Genomic DNA, 26,769 nt, shown 5'->3' with positions numbered 1-26,769 from the left:
CTTGTGTACGCACTTTACTTGTATGTGACACACCTCGAGCTCGTATTACACCTGAGTACACTTCACTACCTTCTTTCCCACTCGATAAAAAATAAAATTAAAAAATATCAATCACAATCGCAGTTGTAATCACAATCATGATGATGATCATGTTGATGATAATGAACAAAAAAATAAATAATAATAATAACAAGCGTCGACAAGTCTAACATCAGTATTTATTTTTCCATCAGTGTCTTCGAGCTGTGTTGGATTAAAGACACGTTATCGGATCTTTGCTGGCTACTCGGATTGCCGTGTAAATTTGTGATTCACTGGCAATATATACTATACTATACGTTTATGATTTATAGTATATCAATGTCACATATATCTATGTTTATCTGGATATAGATAAAGATATGACCAGAGATATATTAATTTATGTTTATAAAATCGTTGATAAGGTAATCTAGGTCGAATTGGTAACAGATTACGTTTTATATCAATCGTAATTCCGTTATTTGTTTTTTTTTTTTTTTTTTTTTGTTATATCTTTCAGTTATATCAACTGTTTGATGATATCGACGTTCTAATTAGCAAATTGTCTAACTCCATTTTAGAGAATCTTCTATTTGTACGAAAAAAACAATTAGTTCAAAATTTATTATCACTTTAAAAAACCATTTAATATCATTAATATCTAATAAAAAATGGATGTATCCATCATTACCTTTACGTTGGTTAAATATTAATGAAAATTAAATTAACCGGCATCTAAAAATTTTTATAAATTTTTTTATTAAAAAAATTATAAGAAAAAAAAATTTCATCTGTAAAAAATTTGAAAAACTACACGTGCAATTTTTCAAAAATATTTTGTAGTACTAATTAAATGATTTAAAAAAAAATCAAAAAATTAAAAACATCGGCTAACTTTTGTATCATTAAATATTAAATGTATAACAATAAAAGTTACTTTTATTTATAAATTTACCGGTTGCAGTTATTGCTTTTTTAGCTGTTAAACTGATGAACAAATTAACTTGATAAGAATTCCAATATAAATTTATCTACAAAGAAAATCAAGAAAAGTCAACAACCTATAAGTAATAAGTGATAAAAATATAAATATTATGATTAAAAAATAATAACTCTGTACTTTAATTTAATTTATAATAATTTCAGTTTAGATGAAGTTCCAGAGATGCTGTCATTTAAACGAGCTATGTTTAAAATAAATAGTAAAGTGTTTCATATCTTTACGCAATGGATCACTCAGAAAATTACTGCGGATGTCAACATGCTGAGAACACCACTGAGATAAACCTGACCGGTGAACCATTTTTTATTAAATATTATTGAAGATAAATAATGTAAATACAAAATTACGGGTTGAATATTTTTAACAATATCGTTTATAACGATAAAAATATTATTTAATATATTTATAATACAGAAGGCTTAGATAACCACAGTATACTTTGAGATAAAGAACGAAAAAGAACTTTATATATGGTATTTATTGATATTATTGAGCAAATAATAAATATTTATTATTAAACAATTATCCACGAATGTCTATTAAATTAGATAAAGATAATAATGAAATAAAAAAATACTTGTGTATATAAAAAGATTTTATTGCGCAGTATTAAGAGATAAAAAATAATAGAAGATAAGCTACTGGTACTCGCAAGCAATATTAAAATATTAAAATGAAATATGGTGCGTGACACGGGAAGAAATTAAACCACCACAAAATTCCGTGTCTCTAAGTTTTTTTTGTACTTGACTCACTTGCGCTCAGTGCAATCGTTTGTTTTCAACTGTTAAAAAAGTAATACGTTTAAATATACAGATATAGATAGAGAGTCCACTTCACGCCCACAAATTTGCATCTTCGAGTCATTAGCATACGACAAATATAAGTCATTCCGGTTGCACACAAGGCACCAGCAAATATCGTCCCTGTGACTTATTACGATCCCGAGTGAATTACGGTCCAAAGGGTTGAATTATGAACGAAATTATTTAACCTACGTAATTTATATACTATTCGTTGTTGACTCAACTGAAAATCACCACCAGTAGCACGAGTGTTATTAATTACAATCCTGATGTTCCTGACATAATATAGACCACCCAAATCTAATTTTAATCTTTGAAAAAATTACTAAGCTCAAGAAATATTATTCAGATACATTAGAATTTAAATTGAACTGAATTTTTATTTTTTATTATTATAATTATTTTCTTTTCATTTTATTGTAAAATTCAAAATTTATTTAAGTAGAAATTTAAATAGCGTCCTACGCGCGGGCTTTAATTTCGACCAATAAGGAATAAGGTCCCAATTTTTTACGAATTCCGACAATTGACTAGCTTCACACTCATGTATTTTTATTGGAGAGATATTTCAAATTTATAAACTTAATTTTTATTTCATTTTATTTATTTAACTATATGCCAAAACAAAAGCCGAATGGTAAAGATACATAACAATTTTATCGTCACAAAAGTACTATGGAAAATTCTAAGGAAAGTACTAAGAAAGTACTAAGGAAAATTCTTGAAACAAAAAAATAATTTTGAAGAGGGTAATTGTCTTGAATCAAGACGAAAAATTCTTGAATAAAGTAAAATTTACTTAAACCAAATAAAAATTTCTTAGTTTAAGAATTTTTTTAATCAAGTCAAGAAGATGAAGTTCTTCAAAATTATATACTTGATTCAAGAACATCTTTTTTTCTGTGTATTTGCACAAAGTTGTTTTAGTAAATTTAAAAACACAAAAATCAGTAAATAAATTTCAATCCATTTTTTAGAATAATTAAAAAAAAGAATATATTCAGTATTTTTGAGATAATTTAATGTGGATTTGAATAATTCATAATTAATTGATTTATTTTATTTGTATGTAAGCTCAATGACAATTTTTAATTTCATGGTTTAAGAAAAACTCGAACGTTTAATATTTTAAATTATAAAAAGTGCCATGAAATAGCAAAATTTTTCAAAAGTTGCGTCATGAGAACAAGTGCAATAATTAGACTCCCATAAAATCTACTAAAAATTAAAATAACGAAATTTTTATTTAAACTTCGTTAATAATTAAATATATTATTTAATTACACAAATAAAAATAATTACTGGAAAAATACCTAATAATGTCCTGTACAATAAATGATTGTTAATGATTGATCATATCCTTTGCTCAATCAGCGGTCATAAACTCAATTACTATAAATATGTTAATAGTAATAGTAATAGTATAGTAATAGGCAACAGTTATCAAGCACAAATAGATGCAAGGAAGTTATGAGGCGTGTCTATCGACACACGAACGCGGACATAGCTAACCCACAATTCACTTGAGCTCTTACCATGCTAACAGTATACAACATACAGCATACAGCGACAGTTTAATACATTATATTTACTCCAGCATGTCCGATTAGTACAATTAACTTTACCAATTATCGTAGTTTATCATTTAGCTAAGAAAAATAATAAAATAATCGTCATTTCAGTAAGACTTAATTTCATTAAAAGTACAACAGCGATACTTTCGTAACTTACAGTTTTATGTTCAGAGCTCGTATCTGTTTATAACCAAGTATGTTGCAATTAGACGTTAGACTTAATTGCTCCCCGCGACAAGGAGTTAATTATTGAGATAGACAAAATTATCTTTATGTTATTGATCTAACAAGATTTACACACAGTAAAAAATTTGCAAAGTGGATAATATTTAATTGATTTGATTTCTATTGAGTAGAATTTACTAAAAGAAGAATTTTATTTAAATTCTTCATAAAAAAAAGCTCCTATATTAACATAACATTTAAATATGTAAAAAAAATTGCATCAATGTTTTTTTTTTAATTTCTACAAGCAGCATTTTTCGATAAATTTTCTCTATAATAATTTATTTGTTAAGAAAATCTAAAAATTGCCATATGAAAATTAATTTTAGTAATATTATTGTAATTAATTTTGTTTAATTAAACGTTGTAATTTTAATAATTTATTACTTTTTACTTTTTACGTAAAATTTATTAAAAACTCATTCCTAATTTTTTCACCACAGTAAAAAATTTTTATTTTAAATATTTAACACTTTTTTGTGTTAATTTAACAGAATAAATGTTAAATTTACACTTAAAAGTGTTAAATATTTAACACAAAAATTTTTAATACTAAGTTTTTTGACAAAAAATTTTTTACCGTGAGTGTACGTATCAGGATTATTTTTGGTTTATCACCGAGGTCCAATTGCTGCTTACGTTCTCAAAAATAATCTGCAGATCATAAATCGTCAATGGATAATAAATAATTGTGAAGAATAATGAAGCCTATTGACTGACAGGGATAGGGGCGAGAGCAGCGCAGCAAAAATATGTAATAGCAAGGTACTATTTATATTTACGATATTGCAGACTAGAGTGCGGTGACGAGTCGCCGGTAGAACGAGGAAGAGACATATAATTACAGCGCGTTTAAATGCCAGACCAAAGCTTGCACGCGTTTCTATTATGATGCATGGGAGTCGAATTTCGACCCCCGGATAGTGTAGGATGTGTACTGAGTTGAGTAAAGAGTGGTAGTAGTAGCACGGCCGCAGTAGGACGACCCTAGCGGTATTGTCGGCTTAATAATATCCCGTAGTATAGCCACCGCGCAAAGTGCGACCCGCCCTGATACTGATGGTACTGTTATACGTATGTGTTCCGGCACTGACACCGTATAATCACAGTACCTACCTACTGTATAGTATAATTCTCTCTCTCTCTTTACCTATTACCTACTACCACTGTTTGCCCTTTACTCTCCTTCACTCAATTCTACTGTGCGTATGTTCGACTGACTGACCATGATTCATATACTCCCGCGTTACTACTAATAATAAACCCCAAATAACTCCAAACTATCCCCAAGCTCACCTCTTTGGTTTTTGATCTGTAATTTTTAGTAGATTTCATAGAAATCTAACTATTGCATTGGTCCTCATGACGGAATTTTTAAAAAATTTTGCTATATTTCGACTATACTCGTCGAGCTGAGTCGGAAAATGCATATGGTTCAAAAGTATATGTATGTATGTATATATACAGGGTGTCCCAAAGTCACGGACGCCATTGTAGCATCTGATGAAAAAAATAATTATGAGACGAATGTTCTTAGCCATTTTTCAATTAACTGCATAGATAATTAATTATTAATTAAAAATAACGTCTCTTTATTTGTTAGAGAGAGAGCGCCAGTGTCCAGTCAAGTATGTGCCAAACAAAGACACAACTAACTGTATGACTAACTAGTTTCTATAGCTAACGTAGTCACACATATTTACTTACACATTCATACGTGCAAGCGTCTTCGTTGGAACGCACTTGACTTGACACTATTGTTCTCTCTAACGCATAAAAGACGTTATTTTAATTAATAATTAATTATCTATACGTCTGATTAAAAATGGCTAAGGACTTTTCGTCTCAGAATTATTTTGTTTATCAGATGCTACAATGGCGTCCGTTACTTCTGGGACACTCTGTATATGTTTCGTCTAGCAGTAAATAGTATATTACACACCTAGGGAAAGTAAAGAATGTCTCAGATCACATGTAATTGTTGGCCGAGGCGAAGCCGAGGTCAACACACAGGTGATCTGAGGCTTTCTTATTTACTCCCCGTGGAGTGTATACTATTTTTTTTGTTCGACGAAGGCGGAAAGCGACAACTTAGTTTAGCGCAGCGGGACGAAAGTTGTCACTTTCCGCCCGGAGGGCAAAAAAATAATTTGTTAATTTTTAAACATATTTTATTTATAAGAACATTTGTTAACTAAAACTTTTATTATTAGAAAAACTTTAGCATTAGAAAATAATTTTAGGCCGTTTATGGTCATAAGCCTATTTTCTTTTCTTTAAGCTATTGAATATTCTTTTAAATAGTTTTCTCTTTAGAATTTGCTGTACCTCATATAAAGCTAAACCTTTCAGTCTAAAATTTTAAATACTATCGTAAATTTAGGGATTAAGTATCCGTGAATTTATTTTTTATTATCTTTTTATTGCATCTGACGACGAATATTTTTTCTAATCTGTGAGAAAATTTTTCTGTCAACCATGTGCATAACAGCTGTTCTCTAACTTACTCTCTCTACCTTGAAATTATTTCTTTACGCCTACAATTTTCATCTACCAATAATTTTGCACAAATAACGTTACCACACCTATCGACCCTTTCCTCATTGCCTCAAACTGTAACCTCTGACTGTATCACTTCAAACAAAATTCTTCAGTCAGTCATCTACTCACAAGACAATTGCATCTATCTATTCATCGACTATATATCGACAATCTATCTATACATCGACTATCTATCGACAACTTATCAATTTTTTATTAATCAGTAATTAATTCAAACATATCAAAAAGTGTGTAATTTTACATTATTAAGAAGTATTTATCAATAAATCGTTAAGAGTAAAAATTTACTTTTGTGTGTTCAAAATCAACAATTTAATTGAAATATCCTCACTCCAGTAAATTGTAGCTAGGAAATAAACAATATATATATATATATATATATCGGATATAACGCGGCTTGTCACGACGATAGCGTCGCCAATTTACAACGGATCTCTACCAAACTCAAGATACTTATTTTACAGATAAATACCAAAATCAAGTTCGAAGATAAGCTTAATCGGTCAAGTAATTTAGAAACACCAGGATTTCAAAATTTTGAAAATCATAAAAATTCATATTTCTTCACTTTCGTACTCGAATAATTTTTGACTGGGATAATTTATTAAATCTCTATAAATTGCATCTGAAAGCTCTTTAAATAAGTTTCAATATGAGTACCATATCATAGGCGTAGTCTCAAAATTATGTCCCATTCCGCTATGCCAATTATGAAATTTGCTATTGCACTGGTTTTAGTATTTGTCCGTCGATATATATTTTTGTCGATTGCATAGAAGTTAAAAGCCCTAGTTTAGTATACAATCCTCGTTATATTTTTTTCTATTCATGATGAAATCTACTTCCATTTCGGCTGCCGAATGGTCTTTTATTTTTAGTAGATTTCACAGAAATCTAACTATTGCATTTGTCTTCATGGTGAAACTTTCGAAAAATTTTACTATTTTCTGACTCAGTTCAACGAGCTGATTCAGAAAATACATATGGTTCATAAGTTTTTATATATATTTATATTTATATTTATATACGATATAACGCGGTTTGTCCGGACGATAGCGTCTTTAATTCATAATGGATCTTCTTCAAGTCAAGTTCAAAGACGAGCTTAATTGTGGAGCTGATTTTCAAAAGGGTATCTTCGTATTTTAAAAGAGCAGTTTTTTGAATTTTTAAATATTAATTACTTTGAGAATTATAAAGATTTCTAAATGAAAATCGAATTGTAGCTTCATAACCGATAGCCCTTAATAGCTAAATTAAAAAAGTTCAATAAAAATATTTATAATTGAAAATAACCAGTTTTTTGTCTCGATTAATCAAAAATGAAAAGATACTCTTTTGAAACTCAATTCCTCAATTGGTCAAGTAGTTCAGAAATTACAGGATTTAAAAATTTTCAAAATCGTAAAAATTCATATTTTGGCAGCTTCTTTCGCGGATAACTTTTTAATGAAATCAATTATCGAATTTTTGTAAATTGTATCTTATAACCCATTATCTGAACTTTAATTTTATGTAATTTTATTCTCCTAGACTGAAAATAACCTATTTGTCTGAAGATATTTAATGAAATTTTACTATTGCATTCGTTTTAATTTAGGGAGAAGGGATTCCATCAATGTGATTAAAATATTTTTATTATTAGTGTTGTGATTTTATTTAAGTAGAAAATCTACTTCCATTTCGGCTGTCGAATGGCACTTTTTTTTTTAAGATAAATTTTTTGCTACCTAATCAAATATTTCTTAGCAAAATCTAGAAAATTGGAAGAAACAATAAAGAACAATTTGATAATTATTCTTCTTAAAAAAAAAAAAAAAAGCCACTTAGTCGAAAACAATTCATTTTTTTTATAAAACTATAAAGAAGATTTTTTATTTAAAATATTTCTCATCATAAAAATAATCCATAAATTATAAAACAAAAAATATATTCCATATCTACTAGTCACGACTTCTGTTGGAGGTTTTGTAGGTTTCGTTTCGGTTGCGTGAACACAAATTCATCCCTTTCAATTCTCCCACTGTTCTCGTCTTCTCGTTACTTCTCTTATATCCTTCTACAAATATATATAAAATAGATACAGACATAATATCACAACAGCGAGTACCTCTTATATTTCAGCTAAAAATTTATAACTAACGCATTCTCTGGCACACAAGAATTTATAATATGATATCGACCAATTTGCCGTAATCTTAGGGGTTTAAATTGTGAGAACTACTCTCGCAGTTCTTGAAACTTTTTATTTAACGGGAAATAAATAAAATACCGGAAGTTTTGTCCTCTCTTTACATAATGCCGTATAATTTTTCCCATTTTTGATCTTAAATTCTCTACAAATAAAAATATGATTTATTTTATGACGGCAAAATTTTAAAATTTTCACACAGTTTTAAATTTTTGTGAATAATTTTTCTTCTTTCTTTATAAATTGGAAAGTATTTTTAAAATTAAATTAAAAAAATTTAACAGACAATGATCAAATTTACTCAAAATTAATTAAAAAGATTCTCGTTAAAATATTATAATAATTATTATTATATCTACTCATGATCGTGTTTTATTGATAATTGTCGGGATATCTTGTTAAATAGGTGTAAAATATAATAATAACTATCATAACATAAACACTAGTACTATCATCGTCATGACGAAGAGAACAGCAATATTATATTATCTATACACATAATATAAAGTAAGTACTAAGTAGCTCGGGTAGTTGTGTTAGTTTGTTGAACATAATCTTATTCCATTAGCTAAGGTATTATTTTCCGCGCCAACATCAAAGAGGATTGGGTGGTATTGTATACGATAATTCCTCGTTATTAGAAATGAAGACGGTGCTATTGCAGAACTAGTACTAGTGTTGGTATTAGTTGTAGTTGTAGTTTCAGTATACATACACTCTACTTATATTACCAAATTCAAGTTGTAGGTAGAATACACATAATACTGTACAGTATAGAGGCTAGTGTTATGTAGCTGAGTGCAGACTGGTATACGGTGTCGCGATGATGTCGGCTTAACACCCCAAGTGCCGGGTAGACAAATCCGCGGCAATTGGAAACGATGCAAAGGAGTTCGTTGGCTCATGGCTCTACTCTCTACTTTTAATATGTTCTATATTATGTCTACAGATATATACGTGTTTATCGGGTGTATTAGTGTTCGGGTGACAAAGGACCCTAGGGGATGAATTACTGCGGTAATCTGACAAAAAAAATTAGAGGATAAATACAGGTGAATGAACTTTTTGATACAAAGAATATTGATTTAATTTTTTAAGATAGTGGTAATAAATAAAATAAAAAAAAGACTTGGAAAAAATTTTTAGAGATGTAATTTCAGAAATTTGAAACCAATAATAGATATTATAAAACGAAATTGTTTTATGAAAATCTATAGACAAAAAATCGAAAAATTTACTCACAGAAAAAAAAATTAACTTGAATCAAGTAAATAATTTTGAAAAATTTCATCTTCTTGATTTGCGCAGAAAAATTCTTAAATTAAGAAATTTTTTCAAAATTATTTTCTTGGTTCGAGAATTTTTTTCTTAATTCAAGTTAATTTTTTTTCAGTGCTTGTATTAAATGATTTATTTGAAAAATGAAAAAATTCAAAGATATCTAAAGTTCTTAAGTCATTAAAATTAAAAAAAATTAAAAGCTTTTTCAAATATATAATTTGATTTTTACATTAAATAAAACTTGAATTACATGACCTGCGGTGTAAGTTTTAATTAAAAAAATCAATCATTATTTCTTTGAAAAAAAAAAGTCTCTCTTATAAGTATATACTTGAAGAACAAAATTTCATTATTACGAAACACTTTCAACACAATAATATCCAGAATCCGTAACCCTCAAAATAATCCGCGATCAAATTTCAATCTCTCTTTAAAAAAATATAAAAGTAGAGGTTTCAAATTTCCCAACTGTACACGACAGGATAATTCTCCGAAGGGAATAAAAATTCATGTCAATCCACCACCGCATAATGTGGCTTAACACACTTCCATATTTTTCTGTATTGTCCAGAGCTCTTCCTATTATGTATATAAAATTTTTCAATTTTACCACCCGTTAAGCCTTAAACCCAAGTCGCTGGTCAACACACTCTGATAAGTGGATCATCTTGGACAGAGCCAAGGGGAGCCAAGCCTCAAGCAAAGATGAAAAGTGAGATTGCGAGTATCGTGAATTTCTGATGACGATTTTTCCATTTAAGGATTTTATTGAAAGCGGAGGATTCAAGTGACTGGTTTCTAGACTCTATAAATAACGCATTAGAGTGAGATAAATATTTGTATGGTATATTTATAATGGGTTACTATGGGAGTATGAAAAGAGACGGATAAAGATGAAAAAGTGCCGGGTGCCGTCAGTCAGACTCGCTGATTGCGGCATTGATGACACGTGTCCCGGATCAATCGGCTGGCCAACGACAAGCGCGTGCCACTATTTTTATATCATCGCTCGTTTTATATCACGTATGCGATTTTCTTCCTCTGTCTGAGCTGAACACAATACGCTGTACTTTACACTCGTTTTGATTTTTAACTATCGAAAAAAGTAAAGCCGATGAATTTCTCTGTGAAAGCAAACATAAACCCCTTAGGGTAATATATTTCATGGTATATGATTCCTTTTTCCTTTTTGGAGTATAAAATGACGATCAAATTTAACAGGATGACGTGGATTTTAAAAGTTGAAAAATTTTTGGTAATTTTTTAAAAGTGGGGTCACCCATGCTGAGCCATATTATTTTATTTTTTTTTTTTTTTTTTATCAAATTGATCAATTTTTTTTTTTTTTAAATTGTTCATTTTTTTAGGAACTTTTCAAAACAAATATATCAAAAACATCAAAAAAAGATAAAATAGAAATTTTATCCAAGAACATGAAAGCTAATTTTGTTTCCAACTTTTAAAGGCAAAAAAGCTATCGAAATCTTCGTTTTTTCCTTTCACGACATTTTTTATTATAAATGTACCGTAAAAACAAACAAATCGAAAAAAAAAAAATTAAAAAATGTTAATTTTTCACCTAGTTATGGCCCAAAATGGGTTTGACCTCACTTGTAAATAATAACCAAATTTTTTTCTGAACAATAAACATTAAAAATAAAACTCCTTTTAATTGAAAAAAATATTTTAAATTGATCTCTCAAGATAATTTTATGACTTGATACTTTGATGGTATATATACTCTATAAGTTCCTTTTATTTTTCATCAAACAATTTTATAAAAATAAAATTACGCCTTTCAACCTGAAAATTGTTTTTCACCTTCAAATAGTAAGAAACAAAATTTTTAAAAAATTAAACTTTTTTTATCAGTACATTTTTCAGATATCCAATGACTTTACGAAAATTGTCACCTTTTCATTATCAAATTATTAGTAAATAAATAAACAAATCAACAGACTTGAAAATAATAGAAATAATAATTTATATTCAAGTTTTTAACCAAATAAAAAAAATTATTCCTTACGATTCTCAAATACCTTTGCCAAGCTTAAAAAGTTAAACCCCTATTCTCTGACTACAATCACCGAAGAGCACGATACAATGATTTACCAACACTCGAACAAACATAAAGACATTGACACTGTGCAAATAAGCTCTTGGGAATGAGTATCCATCGACGGATACTAAAAGCAGGGGTATAATTATTTAGTTCTCTCTGGCGTATAATTCACGGTGTAGACACTGTTAGACTACGTGACAGCAGGAAGAGAATCGCTGAGGTATACCATCAGTAGTATCGCTAATAGCAGTAAATAGTGGTACTCGTAGTCGTACTGGTAGTAGTGGTATATAGCAGTACAGTAGTTCCAGTATAATTCTCAGGACTCTGGATGAGAGACAAACCCCGCGGTCTAATACCAACTCCAGAACCCCCTTAGGGGCGTATGCTCTGGACAGGGCCAAGTGCTACTGGGGTCTAAGGGTGCAACTGACAGCCCGAGACAATTAGCTTTTTGATACACTCAAGCTCATCAACCACAACAAGAAACTATTGTCAAATAATCTAACTGTTACTCTGTCACTATTACTTTCTTACTTTATTCATCTACAATCAGAATCATAATCATCAGTTTATTTTCTTTGTAACATTTAATTACTTTGGATGTACATATTGGCGTGAGGTGTTTTTATCACAATGCGCTGTCGTCTGGTGGATCGTTGACCGATCGGTAGCTTATGAAATTCATCAGAATTTTCATCTTCTGTCTCCTCGGTGTCCACCGAGTCCAGAGTTGTCGGAGTACACTGTTTGCTCTTGGCATCCCACGACTCATTTTCAAGACAAGAATATTCCTCGTAGTTTGGTTCTTGAGAAGTTTCTGAAACTGTTATCTTGGTTATTGACAAGTTTGATTGCCGAGGGATTCTGTTACTAGTTCAATAAGTCACTTTCAGGTTCCTAGTCAATTATTATGGGTAGTAGGTCACTGTGTTTTTAATGTATCGATACAAGTAGGCTAAGATTAATTGCTCAGAATATTTGTGATGATAAAAAATTACAGGATTATTTCTGATGAAAATTATTTTGAAAAAAAATCTTTTAACACGGTTCTATGTTTATTAGGAAGATTAGATTTTGGATTATTATAAAAAAAGACTGAGGTTACAAATTTTTTTAAATTATTTTTTCATTAATTTAAATAACATAGAGTTTTTTTTTGCAATTAAATTTTTATCTCTGGAATAAATAGCAGTAAAAAAATGATCAATGTATATTTTTGTACAAAATTGAACGCTCTACAAATAAGTTTTTTTTTTAATTTTTTAATAAATCTAAGCTAAAAGACCCAGTTATTAACACTTGCAATTTTATTCTAATTAAAGAAATAAAATGTTCTCAAAAAAACAATTATCTAAAAATTTATAATTCAAAAATTATTCAATTAAAATAAAATTGCAAGTGTCAATAACTGGTTCAGTGTCAATAACTGGGTCTTTTACCTTACTCATTTAAAAGTTAGTTGAGGGCAAAGTAAAAAATTTTGAAGTTTTTCGCTTCTTTGGTGAATTTATCGTATTCAATGCAAAATTTTACTACCAATTGTCTTCTTAGAAGTGTTTTTATAATCCTGAGAGTATCTCGACTACATTTTATTTTTTAACGGTATTTTTTTTCCAAAAAATCTTTCAAGTTTTTAATTTTAAACATTTGGATGATTTATCATAAAATCTATGAAATTTTAACAAAATTACTAAAACAATTCAACTACCTGGTGGAGGATCAGTAAAAGACGGTAGATAGTGAGCAGTAGTCGTATCAACTTCCACTAGTCCAAAATCTTGCGGTGGTATATGCTCATTTAAAAAACCAACCGATTCTACTGAATCATTGAGTTCCGTATTATCCGGATTGTTATCAAAATTGTACTTATCATCTCTGCTCAAGTTAGCAAGTTCTTGAAAAAAATGTGTGTAGTTTCCCCAACTGTTCTTTTCTTTCTTCAGCAAGGGAAGACTGTTCGAAATGCTTTCGCTGTCAATGATCGTCGCGCATAGCGGCATAGATACGGTATTCGCGGGCATAATATAGATGCGTCCATTGCAGATAGTTATTGTCGTCGCTGGCGGTGATTGTTGCTTTAGATTAGGAAAATAATCGAGTGGATAGCCTCCCGAGCTAGCAAGATGATTCGGCGATGAAATATTTGTGGTGATGGCAAGTGGATTATCACCAATTACAGTGTCGCCTTTTTCGAATGACAATGGCGATCCAATTACTTTGGTTGGTGTATCGGGATCATCCGATGGTGATGGCATTGTCGGTGATCTCTGTCCCCATGAGGGGTTAACTATACCTGACCCACCTGCCCACGGCAGCGTCGACAATGGCACCTGGTAAACGAAAAGGATCTTTATAATCTGATTCCTCTCTAGTCCAAATATAAAGCGACCTTTTTTACTTTAAATTTAATAAAAGAACAAGCCCATATAAAGTACTTTGGGCATGTCAGGATCTAACAATGAAACCGAATCAGGTCGCGTGTGTATTTTAGATTTGGGGCGAGAAAAATAGTGATGCGGAATGGAGGTTTTTTTGTGTTGTTGTTATTGTTATTATTATTATTCTTTTTGTGGGGTGGAGAATACAGTGAAGGTTTAAGATCATTTTTTTTGTGTGACTGTAAAAGTGGATTTTGGAGATATAGAGATTTTGTTTTGTCTTTTTTGAGTGCTTTATTTTTATTTTAAATTCAATTTTAAATCTCCGGTGATTCTAATATAATTTTCTCTTTTTTATTCGTTTAAAATTTATTTACTGATACAAAAACAAAATTAAAAATTCACTGTCTTTTATTTAAAATTATTTTCTAATAAAAATTTGAAAAAATTCTAATTCTCATATTTTTATTTATTTACTATAAATAAATTTTAAGTAAAATTTATTTTTAAACACTTGAAATTTTATAAAATAGTAATGCATCTACTGAGGACATCTTCAGTAACTACAGCGATACTAACATTTTTTAAATTTTTTCTACCAGAGATGGCGCTGTAATTTCCTCTAAAATATTTTTTAATTTTTATATACTACCTAAATATTTCTTATTTCTTCTCAAATAATGAAAAAAATTTTTAATCTAATCTTCTAATTTTTATACATTAAAAATTGCAATATTATATAAAACTACGCTTCATTTTTCATTAAGCGACCTTAGTAATTTAATAAATATAAATGTCAATCATAATAAAAATTTTTAATATGAAAATTTAAGACTTAATTATAAACTTTAATTTTTATTAATAAAAACTTAGTACTAAAAACAAATCTTACCCCTGGAGAATCAGATAATTGAATAATCGGATGTTTATCATAAATAATCGGTTCACCCACGAATCTTGGTTTTATAATTTTAGTCTTTCCTGATTGATAACCACCCTCTGCAATAGATTCAACAACTTATCCATCATAACAATAATCAAATAATGGAATTACGAATTTTTTTCCACAAATTTTAAAGCTTAATGTCATTTATTGCATTGATTAATTACATAATCCCATTATAAATAAATAGAGTAAAAACAATCAAAAAAATACATTAAAAAATTAATGATAATAATAATAATAATTTTAGTTAAAATTACGACCTTGGTTATTTGTAAGCTTGGATCTTATTATTTTATTAAATGTAGTAGTAATACGTCGCCTTTGACCGCGGGCATTCAAGCAAATAATTTGGCAAGGTAGTCTCTTAGATAAGTCCAGAATCGGGTGTTCAGGTGTCATTAAGGTGGTGAGAAACTTATTTTTATCAGCGCTGGCGTAGTTGGAGTTTATGTTGCTATTATCATCATTAGAATTAACAAACTGGGTGAATTGAACAGCTGTACCTCTTGAATCATGACAAATCACGTCACAAGGATGAATAACTTGCTCCTCCACTGGACGAGTGTCATCATTGACGGTGGGATACAGTTCCGTCAGATTAATCACGTACAAACCCTCCATGTCGATAGCCCGGGGCGCATTATTCACGAGGCCTCGTTTTAGAGGTTTTTTGTAGCTGTTGGAAAATAATTTTGAGAAGGTTGTGTCTATCATGATACGCTGCCCGTCTGGAAAGGTGTAACTTGATAATTTTTTAGTTGAATAAGGAGTATTTTTAGTTGGCAGATAGAGCTTTCCGTGGTTTTTATGAGACCCTCGAGATGCCTGTTGTGATTCTTTGGGCACTGCCGACGGGTCTTTATCTTTATCTTCTGATTGGGATGATTTATCGCTGTGAAAATCGTATACCAGTTCCTCGACTTTTTGATCCTTCCTATCCTGACAATAGAAATTTTTTATTATGATGATCCAATTGACTGATAATTATAATCAATTAGTAAAAGAAAATGATACTGAAATTATTAAGTATTTTTTTTTTTTTATTCAAAAAATTACTAGAAAAATATTAAAAAAAAATATATTTATAGTTTTTTAAATTTTATACTTGTAGAATTTTTATTTAATTTTTCTCATTCAAACTTATAAAAATGATTTTTAGAATTTATTTTTAAGCATCAAAAATAGAATATTAAAAAAAAATTATTTTTTTTAAAGTCAATTTGCTGATGAAAAAAAATTTTTTTTAATGATAAAAAAATTAAAAAATTGACCTTGACAAATAAAAAGTTTATAGTAAAACTACACAATTAAATTATAATTACCTTAAATTTAAAAAAAAATTTTAAAAATTCAAGAACTTTGTTAATTTCAATACAAAAAAAAATTACTAGAATGTTACCTGAGGAAAAAACGACGATTCCGGTGAATTATTAAATTTATCTGAATCAGTATAGTCCAAAATTTTAACATATTGCTGATCTGGAAAGACAACTCTATTATGATCATCATTTTTCTTGCTGCGTTCAACCAAAACAGTTCTTGAAGAAGGAGTATCAAATTTAAGTTCCCCCGTTGCTTTACGATCAGAAACCATTTGTGAATCAACTGCATCCAAACCACGATTGTAACTTCCTATTGATCACAAAATAATTTTAATAATCGAAACGACAGAAGGGTTAAGAGTTAAGTATTAAGAGTTCCTTATACAAACACTCACCTGTATTGTGATAATTAAAAAACCTGAAAAACCCTCCGTTGTAATTATTCAAGTAACTAATAAGTTCATTTTGGCTTCTAGGACACTGAGGGTATCTCTGGTAGCAGACGTCTGGATTTCCTCTGTTGTTCCAACCCATCAACGCCGATTTTCCGAATGTCAGCAACGGTGATGAGATGTCAAAAGTCCTCGTTGTAAGGTAACTGTAACAAGTTATAAGTAATTAATTAATTAAATATAAAGACTCTCAGAAATCAAGTAAATACTGGCAATAAAATAAATTACTCGATAAGCGAACCGATTCCGAAGATAGAGTTGGCACGTTTGAATCCAACATTTCCGGGTGTAACACCAGAGGCAGCTTCGCAGATTATTCTGTGGACACATTTTCGGTCGTCGTATTTATTTATCGATGAAAATGCCTCTAGCAGATTGATTCCTAGTATTCCAGGCCGTGGGTTTGGGTCTGTAGGGTAAATTTGTCCAGGATATTGGTAGTAGTTCCCATCATTTCTTGGCAAAGGTCCTCGTTTCTTTAATTTAGAAATTTTTAATTGTTAATAAAAATTTTTTTAATTAATTTAGAAAATTTTAATTCATTTATTCATCATTAAATAGTCAAAATGAGTGTTAAAAAATGTTTAACCTTGTATGTAATTTGAGTAATTATATTCTACTACACTGAAAAAAAAATTAACTTAATTCGAGAAAAAAATTCTTAAATTAAGAAAATATGTCTTGAATCAAGACGAAAATTTTCCTTAAATCGAGAAAAATTTATTTAGTTCAAGAATTTTTCTACTCAAACCAAGAAGATTAAATTCTTCAAAATTATCTACTTTATTCAAGAACATTTTTTTTTCTGTGTAGACAAATATTTTCGCTGAAAAAATAAATGAACTTGACTCTCGATAAAAATTCTTAAGGTAAGAAAATTATTTTTAAAGAGTTTCATTGTCTTGAGCCAAGTAAAATTTATTTAAATCAAGAAAAATTTTTCTCTTGAATCAAAATAATTTTTTTTTTTTTAGATTAAAGACAGTAAATTAAAAAAAAAATGAACAAAATAACTTACTATGTCAACAAAGTCAGTATAAAAAGTCCTAGCTTCAGCATGCGGGACAAATTGGCTCTCATCAATATCTTTATTCTTATAACTCATGAACAATTGAGCTTTGTCATCCGCCGATCTCGATTTTCTGTGTTTAGTTCTGGGTACCAGCTCATTAATACATCTAAAAAATATAAAATAAATAATAAATATCATGACTTATCAATCCAAAAGTAATCTAATGAAATATCTGACTTGAACAAATCGTTGACGGTGTAAAACTTATGAGTCGTCTCAAAGCGACAGTAACGAAGCTGATGAGTGTTATGTTGAACTTGAACGGGACTTGAGACAACCGGATGAGTACGAAGAAGCCCTAGAAGCACAAGAATGAGGACAAGGCTGATGTTCTTCACGAGCCAAGTCACTTTCGTTTGCGGGCACTGGGACATTGAACTCGAACACAAATACATCATACCAAGTTGCTCTTCTCAGCAAACTTTTTCACTCACTTTCTTGTTACTCTCAACCTAAACTTGAACTTTATTATTTTTTTCCTTTATTCTCGATCTTCGGTCTTTGTAAAAATTTATTTTTAAAAATTCCTCACGGTCGACTCACAATAAAACCGGCACTCCAGTTTTTTCATCACAATATCAGAGTAATTAAAATTTGTTTTGTCCCAGCGAGAAACAAGCAATTTTAATCCACTTTTTTATCGGTTGTATTTATTCGTTTTAATCAGTCGTAAAAAGTAAATGACAATATTATCAAAAAAAAATTATGGTTTAAGAATAATTATTTTTTAAAATGTTGACTCTGTGAAAGGAAGTTGACGACTGGTTGTTAAACCAGACTTATTTTATGTTCTACGTTTACGTTACTCTTATTTGAAAGCAACGTTTGGCGTGGGTTGTCAACGTTTTAAAATTTTCTACTCTCTCCAATTTGTTTTTTTTTTTTTTTCAATTTTATTTCAATTACGTAAACATTTTATTCGCGAATGCAACTACCATTTAATAAATAAATAAATAAATAAATATTTTTGTTTATGTATTTATTTAAAAAAATAACAAAACAATTTCAAGTCAAGTACATTTTATAATAATATTAAAACACCTGAGGTAATTGTCGTCTGACGAGATAATACACAGCTTCACAAGTCACAACTATTTTTATAGAGTGATTATGATTACTAAATTACATATTTACAATTACTAGGTTCGAATTTTATCATAGTAATAATTATAGCACATCAATTCCTCCCCATTAAATCTGTAGGGAAATGTCGGAATTAGTTGGTTAGAAATTATACTGATATTTTTACTTTAAATTAAATTAATACTTACATAAATTTTTCTAACGGATGAAAATAGTCAATCGGAAGCATTTTCATCGCAAGCACGTCGTTTAGAAAGCTGATGACAAAGTCTAGGGCTGCCAATTATTTCTCCCATAAAAACACTCAGTAAATAATTTTCTTTCATTGGATCTGGTGATGACTTGTATTGACTGTAATTAACAAAGTTATTATGTTAGTATTTTCAATTTTTATTAACGGTTTATAATTATAGATAAATTTAACCGCAAGAATTATTAAAACACTTAAAAAATAAACGAAAATTTGTGTTATTATTATGAATTTTTTTTTTCTAATTCTCTTCCTCATTTTAAGGAAATTGATTTCTAAAGAAAATAGAGTTTCAAGAAACTAAAATTAATTCTGATTAAAAATTCTAACAATTCATTAAAGTCACTTACAAGTAGTTTTTATTCGCCATCACTGGCAAAAAAAAATTCATATTAAAAAATTCTATAAGTATACCCATAATAAAAAAAAAAAAGACCATTTGGCAGACGAAATGGAAGTAGATTTCTCAAATAAAAAAAAAAAAGCATATTTTTTATAAAATAATATCAATAATAATATACATCTTCTGTTACAAAAAAAAAAAACAATGACATCAAAACGAATGCAGAAGTAAAATTTCATTAAATCTATCTGAAAAAGTAGGTAATTTTTGGCCTAGACTGATGATGAAGTATGCAAATTGAAGCTTATTTAATAAGCTTTCAGATGCAACTTACAAAAATTTTACAAGTTAACGCATTCATTAGTTATTTCGCAAAGAAACTGTAAAATTGTCCATTTTTAAGGATTTTGAAGAATTAAAATTTTTGTCATTCCTAAACTATTTAATTAAAAAAAATATGTAAGTATGAAAATTAAAGCTTGCTTAATAAGCTTTCAGATGCAATGTACAGAAATTCGATAGAATATCGCGTTCAATTGTTATTGCACGGAAATACGGTAAAAGTGAAAATTTTTGCGAGTTTTGAAAATTTTTAAATTGCTGTCATTTCTAAACTATTTAACATGGAAAAATAAATAATTATGCTAATTGAAGCTTATTAAATAAGCTTTCAGATGCAATTTACAGAAATTTAATATAATATCGCATTTAATTATAAATCCACTATAAAAAAAAAACTTGATTTTTGAATCATCAATCAAATATTTGACAAGTGATAAAAAAAGTTTGGAAAATCCAAAAGTGCACGCCTCATAACGCTCATTCATTTTTTAAGAAAAAAATTAATTGTGTAATTGATTAAAAAAAAAAAAAATTTTAATTAAGTAATTTCTTACAGAGTATTTTTTATTTTTTTTTTTAAACATCGGCGCCCTTTTTTCTTGTCATATGCGCACGCAGTCTAAAAAAATCTAAATTGATCAAGTGGCGCCATAGTTTTCACGTGACAAATAAGAAAAATTCGTTTGGCTTTGTACGGTTGTATCGTAGTGAATTTTAATAAAAATTCAATTAAAAAAAAAATACGTAAACTAGGCCACTGATATGAAATATGGACGCAGTTCATCGAATTCTTAAACTAATAAAAAAGGTCCGGTCTTGAAATATCAATTTGTTCGGGAGTAATCGTTGGTACATCCAAAATGGGGTGACATCCGGACGTCCACGTAAAATTTTTTTCAAAACGTTTTTTTTTTTTCAAAATAGCAACTTAAAATGATTTTAGAAAGTAAAAGATGGTTTAATTTAAGTGTTTTTTCGGTGTACATCTACTTATATCATAGTATAAGTGTAGTATGCTTGTGATAGAGGCATTTAAAGATCACGAAATTGCTTGAACTTGACGAGTCGAGTATAAAGCACAACCTCACGCGCTTCGCGCTATGAGGCGTGCAATATTAGAAATAGTAACTTTTGAATTCAAGTTAATTAAACGTAATTGATAATAGTTTGTCTAAAACTTGAAGAATTTTCTAATTAATTTTTTTTATCGTACATTGTGCTAAGTGTAGTGTAGATCTGTAAGTAAAGAATTATCGAGATACATTAGGGCACACGCGCCAAGCCATTAAGACAATCTGTACCTGACATTGCTTACAGCAAAATTTAGTGTAAAGCTAGAAGAGAGCTAGCGTCTAAAGAAACAGACAGGATAAAGTAGAATAGAATAGAACTGAAGTAAAGTAGAGTAGATATACAATAGAGTACTTAGAACTTAGACAAACAAATGTCGCGGATAATCCGTGGATGTATCTCTTCAGCTCTCGATCTTGGTTTTACGAGTACGAGTCGAGCTTTCGTGCCATTAGCGAGGATACTGAGCGAGGACCAAACACTAAAGTATATTTTTTGTCTCCCGGTGCTTTATTTTCGGTAATAGCTGACGGATTTACGCTGCTACCCGTTTCCTAAATCCCTCACTTGGTTATTTATTTATTCGACGATTATCTGCCACTGTCCTCTACTCTGTAATCGTGGACTTTACACAGTAAAAAATTTTGCGTCATTGTGTGAAAAAATTTTTGTGTTAAAAATTTTTATGTTAAATATTTAACACTTTTTTGTGTTAATTTAACATTTTTCTGTGTTAATTTAACACAATTAATGTTAAATTTACACATAAAAGTGTTAAATATTTAACACAAAATTTTTTGACGCAATGACGCAAAATTTTTTACTGTGTAGCCGTTAATACAGTAATAGAATGAGGTAAAGTGCAAAGTTTGTACACCTTTGCCCTTACAAAAAAATTTATAACCGTCAATTATTATTTGACCTTTGTCTTCGTCATTAGAATGGACTTGTCGTCTAATCAAGTTTGTTATTTTATGATCGTTAATTTTATGGCGATGAAATCGTGATTGGTTATAAAAAAAATTTTTAAATGTAGTAATAAAGTTTTTCGGATGACTAATTTATTTCTTTTTCATGTTTATTTGTTAATTATAACTATTCAAAAAAAAATATGATGAAAACATTTTTTTTTTTACTATCTAGAAAAAATAAATTCTGTTCCGTAATAAATTTGAATACATTTCTTACTAATGAGAAAAAATATTTTAGATGTTAGATCATCTTAAAAATTGTAAAAAATATCGAGAAAAATTTTATTAAGCTATTTTTTTATCTGAAATGAATAAAATTTATTTAAAAATATAATAATAAAATTTCATAAATTTATTCACTAGATTTTTGACCAGAATTCAATTTTTATAACACTGAAATATTTTTTAAAAACTACTTAAACTATTTAGACATGTGTTTTTGTTTGTTTCGCATTCATATTGAATTAATGAAATATATTTTGATTCAATTGATAAAAAAATAATTTAATGTATTAAAATAACTTTTATGGCCTAAAAACTAATACTAAAGATTCAAAATAAATTTTTTCTCAAACCGTATGACTTTAGAAGTTTAAAAATATTAAAATAAAAAAAAGATATAACTACCTAAATATTTCATCCCAATCAAGATTCGGGTCGCGATATCCTTTCTTGAGTGTAATAGCGGCAAATTTGGCGCAGGTTCTCTCATAAATGCAAACTTTTTCCCCCATTTCGGCAATTAATTTCTTCTCCACTTGGTCAATATCTAATATCTCCTCATCCTGCACAGATCTTCTACTTCGTCCCATGTAGGTCTCTATAAAAAAAGTTCAACCAAATTACTGAAAATAATTAACTTTACTTTGAATTTTTCACAGAACTTAACTTCGACTTCTATGAAAACGAAAACAAAATTTTTTCGGAATTAATCACGTGAAATAAAATTAATTAATCTAAATAAAATATACAAATATCTAATATATTATTACACTTGACGTAAGAATATAATTTGATATACAGTAGCATGAAAGTTATATATTAACTAAATAATTCAACACTTTCGCTTACAAGGACGTCCGGATTCCAATTTATTACCTTTTTATATTAATCACGTTATTTCCCTTGTATTTATTATTCACTTATTATTATTAAACTCGAAAAACACGCTTTTATTTATACTTTTTAAAAACATGTAATGAAACAATCTATACAATAGTAAAAAATGTCTTCCTTAACAAAAATAAAAAGGTCAATTTAATTTAAAACTCAATTTATAAGTGACGCTAAATTTTGTAAAATTATTAATTTTAATTAATAATTACAAAGTTGATGCAAAATCTTAATTTTTCATTATGGTCGTGTTTCTTCTTTAAAAAAATGACTAAGCCAAAATATAATAGCATATTATGATAATAATAAACTCACGAGGGTTGAGAGAGTAGGCCAATTTCTTAATGAAATTAGTAATTCTGACAGCGGCAATGATGACAGGAAATCCGACTAATTGGACTGGAAGTTCAAACGCCGGCTCCTGAGGACTCGGTGCGGATGTAACGTGCCCTATTGCTAGTAAGCAACACACAAGTAATATCCATGCACGTGATAATTCCATGCCTCAAGTATTTACTTCAATACACCTTTATCACTTTATTATCAAAGTGAATATTCAATAACCTCTCTCGGTTATTAATTTACAAATCCAATCGGCTTCTGTCTCATCCACTATCCACTCTCGTTGTTATTACTTCATCTAGGTCTACAACAATAAGAAAGTTTGTAAATTATGCAACATATTAACTATTTATTATTAATTACTTATTAATGTCTCGTCAATATTGTTTAAAAAAAATAGACTTTTTATTTATAATTTTAAATAAAAAATTATCCACACTTTAATTTATTTTTTGAATAAAAACTTACATGCGTATAATCAAATTATTCATAGAAATTTATTGTATTTGATTTATCTGAAAAGAATAATTGATTCAGTCAAAAAAATTTCATTATAATTTAAAGGGACGGAGATTTGGTAAATGATTGATTGAGGGTGAAAAAATAGCAACAATGAATACGTACGGAAAATAGTCAGCAAAGGAGCAAAAGATTGAAAGCGACACCAAATAACGTCTAAGACCACGACAATGCTCACTGGCTGATAAAAAACTGGCTAAGAGTACTTTGAAGTACTGTGATGTCTGGCCAAGGCACGGATTCAAAGAGAAAGTGTTTTACCCCACCGTGGCCACCGACGTGTGGTTTAGGTATCCACTTGATTGTTATTATTATATATTATGGGTTCATGCACTGAGCCAAGTGATTACGAAACGCCTAGAAACCATTTACTGTACACACACCGGAATACATCTATTTATTACATAAAAGTATATACTTATATTAAGGCATTTTGCTGCACGTAGTGTCTCGACTCTGTAACACCGTTTGTTTATCTTTATTATATTTAACTTCTCGAGGTTTCACTACTTTTTATCATAGAAATTCAAGTCTATTATATTTGTGATTTTTTGGATGAATTTATCTTATAATTTTTAATTTATAAATTTTCTATTTTTACTGTCATTTATTTTTAATGTCGAGAGATGGAATTATTTTATAATTTTAAATGTATTTTTAAATTTTAATCAAATGATTTTATATTTTTTTAAGTTGACTTTTGATAAATTGGACTTTAAAACTATTAATCAAATTATTATTACCAGCGATTGCAATTGCAAAATTCGTCTAAGAGTTATAGGTATCATTTTATGAACTATTGCGAGCACTATAATTAAATAACATAATAATTGGAATACGGGGATTATCAATCCAGAAAAATTATATATAATTGTCTATAATTAAAGATATTTTTTTAAATTAGAGTTCATTTTATAAAATACTTATTCAACAGGAGAATGTAATTTTAAATTTTTCAGATTGCTATTTTTATATTGATTAGAATTTTCATGCAGAATTTTTTTTTTAATATTGAAAATTAATCTATATTATTAAGAGAATAAGCAAAGTTTAGTGGCCAGTGTATTTATATGATAAAATGGGTTTTTTATGGTTAAATTTGGTATCATTGGAAAAGTTTTGACTTGAATTTGTGCCTTTTCAAAGTTTCATATTATTCTCACCAATAGTCGATTTATGATGATATGTATTTAGGCTGCATTCGAAAATGCTCTATCGCTAGATACAAAATTAAAAAATGACCTTGTATCTCGTGAACTATTGACATTTTTAAAGATATAAGCTCATCCCGATGTTACACTCATCGAGATCTTTCATTTGAGTACCCACATCAATTTTTCATATATTTATATATATTATATATATGTAAATATGAAAAATATATAAAAATGCATGTGGGTACTCAAATAAAAGCTTTTGATCAGTGTAACATCGGAATGAGCTTATATCTTTAAAAACGTCAATAGTTGAAAAAGTATAGTGCAATTTAACAAAAGTCATTAATTTAATAAAGCAAAATTTTATTTATTTATAGTTCACAAGTCACAGCAGTCACATAGTGATTGCAAGGTTGCTAGTTTTAATATAATTTTTCCTCCGAAAATTTATTTTTCAATCAAAGCTTAATTTTCAATAAAATTCTTATTACTTTAAAGCAAACAAACATTAAAAATTAAAAACCAATTGATTAAAAATGATGTCACATTTCTCGTAAATCGCGTAATTCCAGTAACACTAATCATAAAAGTGTCTGTATGAATTTAAAATAACTTGAGAAATCAATATCCTAGATGTGTGTTAAACACCTTACGACATTATGTAATTAGACGTTTTAATATTGATGTAAGGATATATTTTGTAATTGTTATCGATTGGTCGTTTCCGCGAGTGTACAAATTACTGAGAATCGGTACAAAACTTTCTATCACGTAAACACACTTACCGAGACAGACGATGAATAAAAATCCGATTGATTAGAGCAATTGCAATGCTTCTGATTCTATACAGCAATTCAAATTATTTGCATGCACATACGTACATATATATATATATATATATACACGCATTAACTCGTAAGCTCATCGGCTTAAAGGCTCACGGAATTTTGAATTAAGCTTGGTATAATTATAAACTGTTATATGTACATATTATATATTGTATTACTCTCGCTACATAAAAATCCGCTAAAACAAACTCCAGATCTACTCCGTACGCGGAGTGTTTTATTTCTTCACTCCGGTACTCGGGAAGAAAAAATTCACTCTAGATTTTTTAGTGTGATGCAAACAATGTTAAAATAATTAATAAATAACAAATCTCACTCTGGATTGAAATTATCACTATACATAGATACTATTTTTTTACGAGCCAGAGGTCGGTAATGATAATCATAATAATAATAATGATAATGATAGTGAGTATGAGGACGAGGACGAAATAAAAATGAAAGATGGCAATAACTAAAGAGTAAGTTGTAATTTAGTAGATAGTATTAAGAGTATTCAGAGTTATCGTTAATCTCTCAATAGCCAGTGAGTATTTGCAATTATGCCGTAGGAATTGAATGAGCGAGGATTTCATCAGTGGTAAATGTTCTTGCTCTGTAGGAGGTTAAAGCTAGTATTCAACCTAAATTCTGGACAGTATTGCTCGGATAATTGGAAAACTTTGATGGACATAGGGGTCAAAAGAGTTTCCTCTTTCATTTGTGTGACAAACACGTATATATATACTTACTAATACAAGTAAAGACACAACACAATTACGGAAATTCATGTTTTTGTCTCTGGCACGTCAACGAGTTCTCAGATATTTTAAATGACGCTAAATAATAATTG

The 26,769-nt window shown here is 28.9% G+C and overlaps 2 protein-coding genes across 2 annotated transcripts; both read right to left on the bottom strand.

Moving 5' to 3' along the window:
* Positions 1 to 12,259: 12,259 nt before the first annotated feature.
* Positions 12,260 to 18,725, bottom strand: LOC123259300. The gene is made up of 9 exons (XM_044719661.1): positions 18,076 to 18,725; positions 17,845 to 18,004; positions 17,055 to 17,302; positions 16,770 to 16,972; positions 16,452 to 16,684; positions 15,313 to 15,991; positions 14,999 to 15,105; positions 13,437 to 14,058; positions 12,260 to 12,551 (listed from the first exon to the last, which is right to left on the bottom strand). The coding sequence occupies exons 1-9, from the start codon at positions 18,294 to 18,296 to the stop codon at positions 12,316 to 12,318; spliced, it is 2,709 nt and encodes a 902-aa protein (XP_044575596.1). The 5' UTR covers positions 18,297 to 18,725; the 3' UTR covers positions 12,260 to 12,315.
* A 138-nt stretch (positions 18,726 to 18,863) lies between these two features.
* LOC123259301 lies at positions 18,864 to 24,233 on the bottom strand. The gene is made up of 5 exons (XM_044719662.1): positions 24,038 to 24,233; positions 23,387 to 23,717; positions 22,586 to 22,778; positions 19,170 to 19,332; positions 18,864 to 19,095 (listed from the first exon to the last, which is right to left on the bottom strand). The coding sequence occupies exons 2-4, from the start codon at positions 23,571 to 23,573 to the stop codon at positions 19,197 to 19,199; spliced, it is 516 nt and encodes a 171-aa protein (XP_044575597.1). The 5' UTR covers positions 23,574 to 23,717; positions 24,038 to 24,233; the 3' UTR covers positions 18,864 to 19,095; positions 19,170 to 19,196.
* Between the last annotated feature and the right edge of the window lie 2,536 nt (positions 24,234 to 26,769).

This window comes from Cotesia glomerata, linkage group LG2 (assembly GCF_020080835.1).
Source record: "Cotesia glomerata isolate CgM1 linkage group LG2, MPM_Cglom_v2.3, whole genome shotgun sequence".
NCBI lineage: Eukaryota > Metazoa > Arthropoda > Insecta > Hymenoptera > Braconidae > Cotesia > Cotesia glomerata.
Note: the sequence above shows the minus strand (reverse complement) of the source record. Positions and strands in the feature narration are given on the sequence as shown.